Below are 12812 nucleotides of genomic sequence, written 5' to 3' on the forward strand. Positions count from 1 at the left end.
TTTGTGAAAAAAACATTTTTTTTTGGAGATTTATTAAACACTGATGCTGCTAAAAGTCCAAATAAAAAAGTACTCCATCTGAAACCTGCTACGGCCATGTAGGAGACAGTGGCAGATTTCCCATTTACAATAAGAAAATGTCATGATCTGCTCTAGGTTTGGTAAATAAATCTAAAAATTTGTGGTTTTCAGGCGATAATTTTTTCACATTTTAATCGAGTTTTTTCCCACACCAGATTTTTTCAAGTTAATGTATTGGTAAATAATGTAAAAATGTGGACAAGAATTTAGTCAAAGTGGTTTTAACAAAATTATGAGAAATTTTCAGATTTTAGTAAATAATTTACTATTTTTAGTAAATAAATTGTTACTTTAGGCTAATTAGCAAAATTACAGGGGTACCTGCATTTTTGCACAGCCAGTTTTTCACATTTGATTTAATTTCATACAACTGAATACTGCTTTACTAAAAAATCTTTGTTCAGAAAAAACCCCAGTACTCATCTTTTGTTGAAAGTGGATTAAATTATTATGCAGGCTGAGAGGGGTTCCCAAACTTTTTCATATATATATATATATATATATATATATATATATATATATATATATATATATATATATATATATATATATATATATATATATATATATATATATATATATATATATATATATGGGAAGGCCATCTCTGATACACTCTACTTTAAGCAAATAATTCTCATTTTAAAAATAATTATTTTTTTTCTGTAATAAAATAAAGTTCCTCGTACTTGGTCCTTACTACGCTGCCTAAATCCTATTGGATTTATTTCATAAGGTTTGGTGATACAAATTATGGAAAGATCCCTTATCCAGAAAGCCTCGGTCCCAAGCATTCCTTAAATAAGATCCTATACCTTTATACCTTTCATTCTCATGAATCAGAATAACATCTTATATCCTGCATTAAGTGGATGTTGGTTGCATCATGGAATTGTAAGCAAGAACATGAAGATTTATTTTACCTGCATGCAGGCAGTTTTCATTTTATAAATCATGAACAATAATAATTTGCATATAGATAGATAGAAATCAAGATACAGATTGTAATATCAATATATGTTTGTTGGTCACATTTGAGATACAACTTTTCATGTTTCTGCATGTGTTTATTCAAATTTAAGCACTCGCTATATTTGTTTCCTCTCTACATTTTTAAATGGGATCTTCACCCAAAAATTGTATTTTGCACAATGAAAGAAAATGTATCTCTATGCAACTTTCCTGTTTATTAAAAATTTACTGGTTTTAAAAGGTTTTGGATCTAACATCTTCTTGTATAATATTCCCCTATCCTTAGAATGTAAAATAATTTCAAAAGCAATGTACCTCCTTAACATGATATGATAGAAGAGAAGCTCTTCATGCTCCCACAGGAATGGCCATAGTGGAATGACGGACTTAACTCTGCATTAGCAGTCAAAACTCCTCCAGTGTTCTTCCATGTGTCTCTCTTTCCCCAAACTGCCTATATGTGCCTCTGTGAGTTTATGTTCTTATCTAACATAGTAACATAGTAAGTAAGGTTGAAAAAAGACCTTTTAGTTTTTTTTTAATCTGCCTAACTGCTAGTTGATCCAGAGGAAGTAAAAAAAAAACCATCTGAAGCCTCTCCAATTTGCCTCAGAGGGGGGAAAATTCCTTCCTGACTCCAAAATGGCAATCGGACCAGTCCCTGGATCAACTTGGACTATGAGCTATCTCCCATAACCCTTTATTCCCTCACTTGCTAAAAAGTAATCCAACCCCTTCTTAAAGCTATCTAATGTATCAGCCAGTACAGCTCTCACTGTGAAAAACCCCTTCCTAATATTTAGGCGGAACCTCCTTTCTTCTAATCGGAATGGATGACCTCGTGTCAGCTGGAAAGGCCTACTGGTAAATAAAGCATTAGAGAGATTGTATTATATGATCCCCTTATATATTTATACATAGTTATCAAATAACCCCTTAAACGCCTCCATCCTCTATTTGGCCAGTCTTTCCTCATAGCTAAAATTTCCCTTATCTTTTACAAGCTTAGTTACCCTTCTCTGTACCCTCTCTAATACAATAATGTCCTGTTTGAGTGATGGAGACCAAAACTGTACGGCATATTCTAGATGGGGCCTTACAAGTGCTCTATACAGTGGAAGAATGACCCCCTCCTCCCGTGACTCTATGCCCCTTTTAATACAGCTCAAGACCTTATTTGCCCTTGATGCTGCTGACTGGCATTGCTTGCTACAGCCAAGTTTATCATCTGCAAGGACTCCAAGGTCCTTTTCCATAATGGATTTGCATAGTACAGTCCCATTAAGGGTATAAGTGACTTGGATATTTTTACATCCCAGGTGCATGACTTTACATTTATCAACATTGAATCTCATTTGCTGCACAGATTGCCAGTTTGTCAAGCTCCTGTTGCAAGGATGCCACATCCTGGATGGAATTAATTGGTCTGCATCATTTTGTGTTATCTGCAAACACTGATACATTACTTACAACACCCTCCCCTAAGTCATTAATTAGGACCCAATACCGAGCCCTGAGGGACCCCACTAAGAACCTTACTCCAAGTAGAGAATCTATGTGACCGTTTAACAATAACAATGCTACATTTGTTTATTATATATTCTCATTAGCCAAGACTTGTGACCAAGTCATATGCTTTCATTCCCATAAATTGCTACGTGTATATTAAAACTGTAAAAAGGAAGAGAAAATTAAAACGTTTGCTGTGGATACAAATGTTTCAGATGTCTCTGGCTTCTACGGTTTGTCAGTTCAGCTTATTTTTACCCACAATTTTATGCTTGCAAGTATATTGTTAGCCATATTTTATTGGTACTGTTGCTTTCACTTAACGTCACAGAACAGATGCTTTGTGGGATGATTTCCTTCTTGCTTTCCTGTTCTTTGAAAGTGGGGAAGAGGTGATTAGAATGTGAGTGTGAAGAGCAGCGGGAATATGTCTGAATAAATCTAGATTGGCACAAAGGAAAAGGCCTTAACAAATGAGTGTAAAATTCAATACCCTAGGGATGCGGCTAATTGTATGGGAGCAGGCTCATCATGTACCCCAGTCCACTCTTTGCTGCCCCTTCCAAGCCAACCAAAGAATATGCTAGGAATACAAAAATCATAAGCAGCCTTTTGCCTGTTACTAATATAACAGGAGTTTAGACAGGAATCAGAAGCCCTTCTTTTCCTGAGCTGGAACCACCCCTGATATAGGCAGAGAGCTAACTGAACTGTTGGCTTTAAAGATGCAATAATATCCCTGTTAATAATGATGGTTCTCTAAAATAAAAAATGACTTGGTACTCCTCCCCAGCCTTAAAGCCAAAATTCTTTTTGTCACACAGGTCTTTTACTTTACTGAGGAGCAGCTATTTTCTCTTACAATTATTGGTATCTCAAGTTTTGTAAGACTTTGGGGCAGATTTACTTAAGGTCGAATATCAAGGGTTAATTAACCCTCGACTGCCGAATTGAAATACTTCGAATATCGAAGTCGAAGGATTTACCGCAATTCGAACGAAAAATCGCTTGATCGAACGATTAAATCCTTCGAATCGTTAGATTCTAAGGATTTTAATCCATCAATCGAACGATTTTTGTTCGCACCCAAAAAAAATCTAGCAAAGCCTATGGAGACCTTCCCCATAGGCTAACATTGACTTCGGTAGTTTTTTAGGTGGCGAACTAGGGGGTCGAAGTTTTTTTAAAGAAACAGTACTTTGACTATCGAATGGTCGAATAGTCGAACGATTTTTAGTTTGAATCGTTCGATTCGAAGGACGAAGTAGCCCATTCGATGGTCGAAGTAGCCAAAAAAACATTCGAAATTCGAAGTTTTTTTTCCTCTATTCCTTCACTCGAGCTAAGTAAATGGGCCCCTTATAGTTTTTTCATCAACTGCAGATGGTTAAGACTAATGCTTCTGCCTTCATGCCTGCCGATTGTAGCATACATTTTCAAAATACGGGGAAGTAAACAGCAGTAATTCATTGCTCCCAGCATTTAAAATTAGATTTTACATTGCTAAACGTTGTTGTTGCCAACATAATCAGATGCCTTTAAACTTCAGTCTGTGGACATTAGAATTTGCAGTGTGGGAAAAAAAATGTAATTGTTTCCATTTCATCTAAGATAATTGTCTTCTGGTAGATTTATCTTTTAAGAAAGCAAATTGAGATATATGGAAGCAGCAAGATCAAACGACTACCACAGTAGAAATCATGACTACATATATTGGCCCCACCTTACTATCGCAACTGTCCCAAAGATTTGAATTTTTTCCGTGTGCTCGAACACATGATAAAGCATCTGTACTTTAATTACTAGCTCTCCAACTAGAATACTAGATTGAACTCCTTGTTTATAATGTCTTTGGTTCAAGTAACTGAATTATTGTACACATTTTTAAAATCCTCTGAAAGTGCATAAGGTTAATATCAGATATAAGTAAAAATACAGAAGCATGCAATTAGCATATCTGTATTATTGTATGGTTGGGGAAACTGGTGCCCTCTAGATTTTACTAGAGAAAGTTGTATCTGGTTGTGTTAAAGGAACAGTTCAGTGTAAGTATAAAAACTGCGTAAATAGGCTGTGCAAAACAAAAAATGCTTTTAGTATATTTAGTGAGCCAAAAATGTAAATAAGAGCCTTATTCGGTGAAATGTAAATTATTAGATGCTGTCAAACTGTAAGGAACGTACCTGGTGGTCTAGTGGGGGGACGGCAGGGACGCTTGCCGCCCCCTCGGCGGGGACGCCCGCCGCAACGAGCAGCTTCCTTTAGGCCGCAGGCGCCGGCATCTTAAGGCGCGCGCGGCGCGCTCTTGTGTAATTTAAAGGCGCAGGCGCGCTGACGTAGTGACGTCAGCGCGCAATGGCACGTAATTCAAACGCTATTTAAAGCCCATTAGGGCTGTGGGACCTTGCCCGTGATAGGTTTATACCTGGTGCCTTTGAGCTTTTGCTATCTTGTATCCTGAACCTGTTTGATTCCTGTTGTGACCCTTGCCTGGCTTTTGACTATTCTGACCTCTGGATCCTGACCCTAGCCTGTATACCAACTACCCCTTCTGCTGAATCCCTTCTGATTGACTTCCTGGTTTAACCCTTGCCTGCCTGATAACGTTTATTCTCTGCCTGCCTCGACCTGGCCTGATTTGACTACTCTTTTGCTTAACGCCTTGTACTACGATCTTCTGTCCAAAGACTTTGCTTTGCAGTCGTGCCCCTCTGCCTATCCAGAACCTCTCGTTTAAGTCCAGGTGGCATCCAAGTAAGCCGAGGGCTCCTCCCGAGGCCCAAAGGCGGTCACACTACTGGTGAAGCACAAGCCGAGACCAGGGTGCCTGGTGTTTGTTCTGGTGTTGGGTGCCGACCGTGACACAAACAAATGTATTAAATGGAGTCCACATATCTTGTATAAATATGAAGAATAATGTTGCTTTCAAAATAAACTTTCCAATGTATGTCCAAAAATGTTTAATTTTTTTTGTTTTTCCATTTAGATTCAGTGTAAACAATACCCTGCTGCATCCAGAAATTGTTGAATGGTATGTACAAGTAATATGTCCCAACCTCTAAATCATTGATACTTTTTATTGTGTATTTATATTTTGCTCTTAATCTTTAACCCCCCCCCCCCTAGTCATATGTTTAAGGATGGTTGGGATTGTATTCTTATTCAGGAAACATGGAAGACTTACATTTAGAAAAACTGATGAGTCTGTCACAAATAATGGAAAGAATAATAAAGATGTATTTTTTTATGAAGTTGTGCAGTACAGTACTGTGTATTGTTGTAGATGTGTCCATCACAATTGCTATCCCAAATAGCATAAACTGCATGGCTGGTTATTGGTCCTAGTTGTAAATGGACTATTTTGACTTTAACTTTCTGTTATATATGAAAGGGTATTCTTGGAACTCTTGTGTCTACCTTCACAGATATCTTATACAGTTTAGGAGGAATTTTAGTGGCCCTACAGGGCACAATAACACCCTACAGGGCACAATAACACCCTACAGGTACTGGAGCGATCCACAGGTAAAGCTCGTACCCAGTTGCATTGCTAAAACTCCATATCATGATGATTTCTTTATTCATCCAACTTGCAGTAAAGCAATATCAGAGCACAAGTCACATGACTGGGGGCAGCTGGGAAACTGACAATAAGTCTAGCCCCATATCAGATTTCAAAATGAAATTAAAAAAAAACCTGTTTGCTCTTTTGAGAAACGGGTTTCAGTGCAGAATTCTGCTGGAGCTGCTCTATTAACTGATGCATTTTGAAAAAAAAAAGTCCCCAAGACAGTATCCATTTAAATATAACGGTATTTTAAAAAGCACTTGTATACGTTCTCTCATTTTGATTTTTATTTGTGTTTCTTATGTATATATACATAAATATGTTTGTATAGCTATATTTTGCTTTATTAGCTCATCACATTCATTATAAAAACCGTCACCAAGAATGAAATGCATTCAGAGAATGTGACAATTTTGCATGACGTGGTGAAGTTCTCTTCTTGACTTCAGTGGAATATTATATGAAATCTCCATCAATAAGTGTAAAAATCTCAGTATATTCTACATATATATTTTCTAGATACATTGTAGAAAGAAACAAAATGTCTCACTTTATTAAAAGACAAAAATGTAATTTGATAAAAACTTTTTTGATTGTGTGAGTTGTAGACAAAATGATAAATTTCTGTTTTGATGACAGTCATGCCATCTGGTCTGCTACAATGAAATCAGCCGGAATTCACTTTTTCATAATAACGCCATATGAATGGAAAGTTGTAAGGATATAAAACACTGGGGTCAGAAGGGGTTTTGAGAACATTTATGATGCTAGTAGAATATTAGTTAATGTTGTTATTTCTGGTTTGTGAGTAGAGAGAAAGAATTCAGATTCATTAACAGAAAATGGCAAGCATGATCTAAAAATGGACCTTAATCTTAGCACCTGTGTGGTATGAAAATCTTTGTTTACTACGTGTAATTTATCATTTCGCTTGCTATAAGTGACTAAATTCGGTGTCAATTTAAGTAATTTGCCGTCCACGTTTCTTCAGCATCCGCAGCATAGTTTTATATTTAGAATCTATCTTAACATTTGTTTTTAATATGGCTAACAATAAAAATACATTGCAAGCTTAGCGAGCACCAAGGCCCCTTCTGTCAAAAAAATGTAGAAGACAGCACCATTAAAGGAGAAGTAAAGGGTAAAACTAAGTAAGCCTTATCAGAAAGGTCCATCTAAATATACCAGTAGACAGGGGGGTGTGGCTACAGAGCTGAATGGAGGACTGAACCTTCAGCTCTGTGAAGAAACACTTAATACAGCGACACAGCAGCTTTTAAAGCCTGAAATAGCAGTGGTTTTGCAGGGGAACACACCAGGAAGCTATGGACCCCAGAAAAGCACTTAACAAAAGAAAGAAAAACAGCCCAAGACCCAGAAAGCTGACAGCCCTATACAGCTCTGCTGGGCAAGATAGTGGTTGCCATGGAGAAGGAAAACAACACTCATCCCCACAGACTCTGCAGCATCAGAGATCGCTGTTTATACCTCCTTATGGCTTACAAAACCTGAATCAAGCTGGATTTCAATACGGGGAGAGCAAGGGGTCATCGCCTGACACCCCGACATCCAGAAGCCCTGCCAAGAACAAGCCTCGCATAGACACAGAGGAACATCAGGTAGGACAGATTCTGTCTCCCCAGAGCACAGACACAGCCTCATCAGACCCCCTAGCACAGTTCCCTACTACAGAACAGCCGATCACACAGAACTTTCTGAAAGAGTTTATGCTCTCATTCAAAAGCTCTATGCATAATGACATTAAGCTGCTTGCAGATCACATGTCCCAGTTCGCCATGGACATTAATGATCGTGTCACTAAAATAGAGGACAAGATGACAGACTTCACGGTGGCCTATAACGAACTGGTAGACTCTCATGAAGAGATGCTGGATGATGTAAAATGGCTAAAAGAAAAGATGATAGACGCAGAAGACCGCAATCGTAGAAATAATGTGAAAATTAGAGGGATCTCTGAGACTGTTTCTACTGATGATCTGAAGCTCCATGTAAAGAAGATTATAAAGTTAACCCTCCCTGGTGTTCCTGACAGTGAGCTCATTATTGATAGGGCACATAGACTGCCTAAACCAAACTTCCTACCAGATAGAGTCCCCAGAGATGTTATAACAAGAATTCATTTTTTTCATGTAAAGGATGCCTTCTTGTCTGCTACAAGGAGAGGTCAGAAACTTCCATCTCCTTATGAGGACCTTTCATTGTTCTCAGACCTTTCCCAAGCTACCCTCCAGGCCAGAAGAGAGTTTGGTCCTGTTACCGCTACATTGAGGAACCAGAAGATCCCTTACAGATGGGGTTTTCCTACAAAATTGCTGATCTACAGACTAGGATCACTTCATATATTGAAAAATCTTAATGAGGGTCTGGAATTGCTGGCCAAGTGGAACATCGCAGTAATTAACCCAAGGGAAGGAAGACTGGCGCTGTCGGCACCCAAACAGCAAAGGATGGAATGGTCCGCTGATAAAGATGAACAGAACAAGTCCCCCATAGCCGCCGGAGGCTCTTGAACTGAACTTTAAGGAATATAGGAAGAAAAGTGTTTCTTACACAAACTTTCCCTCCCACTAGGCTTTTCCCCTCTCGAAATCTCCTGAGGTGAATTGACCGTATTCTCGGCCCACGGCTGTGGACCAAGGCCCAATAAGGCCTGAATACTGCTCTGACAACTAACTGTTATTTTTTTTTTGTTTTCTTTTTGATTTTTATTGTTCTCAGTGTTTTCAGTATTATACTGAACACAGTGTTTCCTTTTTGTTCTTTACCTTTGATGCTTTTCTTACTGTTTCTGCTAACCCCCGTTTATCCTTACAGTGCTGAGAGACTTGGGACTTTTTATCTTGATTATAGGTCAGATTGCAAATTATGGACTGATATTGAGCGGAGTCAACGATATGGTATGCTATATGTGGTGCAATAGAGTCATAATTGAAAATGTCACAAGATCTTAAAATATTATCTCTTAATGTGAGAGGCTTGAATTCGCATAGAAAGAGGTATTTATTACAAAAGCTGGTCAAGGAGGAAAAGGCTGATCTGGTTTGCCTCCAAGAAACTCATCTTAATACTGAAGGGGCGTCTAAATTTAATCTGTATCAATTTTCTAGTGTACACCATGCAGTTTTAAAAAAGCGTATAGCGGTCAGGGATTCTTCTGGCTTTGATATTACAGATATCTATAACAGCAACGATGGGAGATTAGTAGTTATCTCTGGTAAGATCAATAATCAAATTTTCTCAATCGCTAATTTATACTCTCCAAATAAAAATCAAATTAGTTTTCTAAATAAAAAAATAAAAAAAATTGTTAGCTTACAAAAAGGGCACATTATAATTACTGGTGATTTGAATGCTATAACAGACCCCATCGTTGACTGTTCATCGACAAGGAAGAGACCCCCGGCCTCTATACAGAATAGTCTATTGAATTTTGAACTATATGACAGTTGGAGATGCCTACATCCCAAAGAGAAAGATTTCTCATATTATTCCCCAATTCATCAGTCATTCTCAAGAATCGATCACTGTTTGGTGGACAGATTTACTTTGCCAGTATTGAAAGATGTACAAATCGGCACCAGAACATGGTCAGACCATAGCCCCGTAACAATTAAAATACAACTATCAGGCCCACCCTCCGTAAAACATCCTTGGAGAATGAATAAAATTGTATTATATTCTGAATCGTCAGCCCCCTTGATCCAAAAAAATCTGAAAGATTATTTCCTAATTAATGATAATAATGAGGTAGGTAAATCTACACTATGGAATGCCCATAAGGCCTTTATAAGAGGAATCTTTATAAAACATAGCTCCATCCTTAAGAAGAAAAGGAAAGAAAAAACTGATTTCCTTCTGAAAGAAATTAAACTATTAGAATACACAATTTATAATAATAAAAAAACTGAATTAATACCCAAATTAGAAGAATTCAGACAAGAATTGAAAGAGACATTATATCAACAATATGATAGATGGCATACTATATTGAAAGAAAATTGGTATGCAGATAGAAACAAGGCAGGGAAGGTTATGGCCCAAAAAATAATAGGACAGAGAATTGCCAGAAGAATATTGAAATTAAAACGCCCACAAACTGGTATAACGGTTCATCACCCAAAAGAGATTGTCGACACCTTGGCAACATTTTATGAAAATTTATATAACTTAGATAAACACCCGGATACTCACATACCCACCAAACAAGAAATTGATCAATATTTAGAAAGTATAAACCTCCCATCCCTATCTGAACTCGAACAAAAACAGACAAATACTCCCTTCCGACAACAGGAGATAGAAATAGCCATTAAAACCCTTAAAAGTGACAAGGCCCCTGGGATAGATGGCTTCATTAACGATTACTACAAAAAATTTGTTAATATCTTATCTAAGCCCCTTACACAAATGTTTAATGAGGTAGCTACCCTATGCAAATTTCCCAAAGAATCCTTATGCGCCCAGTGACCCAGTTAATTATAGGCCTATTTCCCTACTTAACACCGATTTAAAAATTTACGCGAAGGTAATTGCAAATAGATTAGCCCCTTTAATTCCCCAATTAATACATTTTGATCAGGTAGGATTTGTAAAGGGAAGAATGACTTATGACGCAACTAGAAAGGTGTTAGCTCTCTTACATGAAGTTGGTGTTTGTCGAACGCCTTCTCTGTTTGTCTCTTTGGACGCAGAGAAGGCGTTTGATAGAGTAAATTGGAACTATTTGTCATGTGTGTTGGAAAAATTTGGCTGTGTGGGTTACTTACATAAGGCAATAATGGCGCTATATTCACAGCCTTCTGCTTTGGTTATGTCATCAGGTACCTTATCATCTCCTTTTAATATAACTAACGGAACTCGTCAGGGATGCCCACTCTCACCAATTATTTTTATATTAACACTTGAACCCCTAGCACAAAAAATAAGAAATAATCTGATAAAGGGTATCAAGCTTGGTGGATCTGAGTATAAATTGGGATTATATGCGGATGACATATTATTATATCTACAAGATCCCCAGGTATCACTGCCAAATCTAAGATCTGAATTAAGTTCTTTCTCCAAAATTTCTTATTATAAACTAAATGAAAACAAAACAGTCATCCTACCATGCAACCTTGATCCAGATACAACACAGTCTCTTAAAAACTCATCCCCATATTTCTGGACTATTAAGTCCATAAAATATTTAGGAGTATACATTACACCTTCCTTACCCTTACTATACAAAGAGAATTATGAGCCTTGGATCTCTAAACTTAAAAATCAATTAGAAGCCCTCTCTAAATTTGAATTCTCCTGGCTTGGCAGGAGTGCCGCCTTTAAAATGATGATACTTCCACAACTATTATACCTATTTCGTAACCTTCCCATAAAAGTCCCTAAATCATTTTTCACTAGCTTACAAAAATTGATTAACAAATTTGTTCTGATTAACAGAACCTCCAGATTTTCCAATAAAATATTAACGCAACATCAAACAGAACTTGGTCTTGGAGTTCCGGATATAGAACTTTACTACAAAGCAACCATCCTAGAACAATCCAGATCTATCCGGAAAAATGACACATCAAAACAATGGATAGTTCTAGAGCAAAACCAATCTTCTTACTCATTTTACAAAAACTTCTTAGAATCCAATCTAATCTGGGAAATTCCAAAACCAACATCTAATCCAGTCACTAAGCATACATTGAAAATCTGGAAGGAACTGACTAAACTCTGTAATAATAACCCGTTAGCTACTAATTTACCCATCCCCTTCATCAATATCTCAAATGTAGTAAAGAAGGTTTCATTTGATAACTGGGTAGAATTAGGTTTGGATACAATTGATAAACTCTTTGGAGAGTCAGGCCAAAAATCCTTTGAGGAGTTGTCTGATCTGTATAACATACCTAGATCGGAGGCTCATAAATACTCTAAAATACAAAAATATTTCTCAAGACATACTCCTCTTACAATTTCTTTACCCCCACAAATTAATAAACTATTGTCACCTGATAAAACTTATATGAAAGGTACTGCCTTGTTTTATAGAACATTATTAACTAACAAAGAGGGCATCCCTAAATGGCAGCTAAGAAGCTGGCAGGAACACTTTCAAACAGATATAGAACAGGGTGACTGGGAATTAGCTATTAAATCTGTAAAGAAATCTTCCCACTGTGTTTCTCATCAGGAAAATTTACTTAAAATGATCTGGCGGTGGTACCTCACACCTGAAAAAATCTCCAAGTTTGATTCCCAGGTTTCACCACTTTGCTGGAGGAAATGTAATCAAGTGGGTTCCTTGGAACACATTTTTTGGCATTGTCCAAGGATTCAACCTTTATGGAAAGAAGTGGAAGTCTGTCTCAAAAAATTACCAGTAAACCTTGTCCATATTCCCCCATATATGTCATTACTGCATATAAAAACAATTGAATTACCCCCCAAAGAGAGAATCTTATTTAATCATATATTTATAGCAACGAGAATGCAGATAGTAGATAACTGGAAATCTGAACATATACCAAGATTTGAAGACATCCTTAAGATGGTGGAGTTCAACCTACGAGCAGAAAAGTCTTGGGCAATGAAATCAGACAACTTACAACCATTCCTCAATAGAACTAGCTTATGGTCCTCATTATATCCTCAGTCAAAATTATTTGAGATA

The 12812-nt window shown here is 37.2% G+C and overlaps 1 protein-coding gene across 1 annotated transcript in view; it reads left to right on the forward strand.

Moving 5' to 3' along the window:
* The window catches only part of pepd.S (peptidase D S homeolog), a 119907-nt gene that overhangs the window by 18538 nt on the left and 88557 nt on the right, over nt 1–12812 (forward strand). The window contains 1 exon segment of the mRNA NM_001086356.1: nt 5549–5593. Coding sequence (NP_001079825.1) covers nt 5549–5593 — 45 coding nt within the window.

This window comes from Xenopus laevis, chromosome 4S, assembly GCF_017654675.1.
Source record: "Xenopus laevis strain J_2021 chromosome 4S, Xenopus_laevis_v10.1, whole genome shotgun sequence".
NCBI lineage: Eukaryota > Metazoa > Chordata > Amphibia > Anura > Pipidae > Xenopus > Xenopus laevis.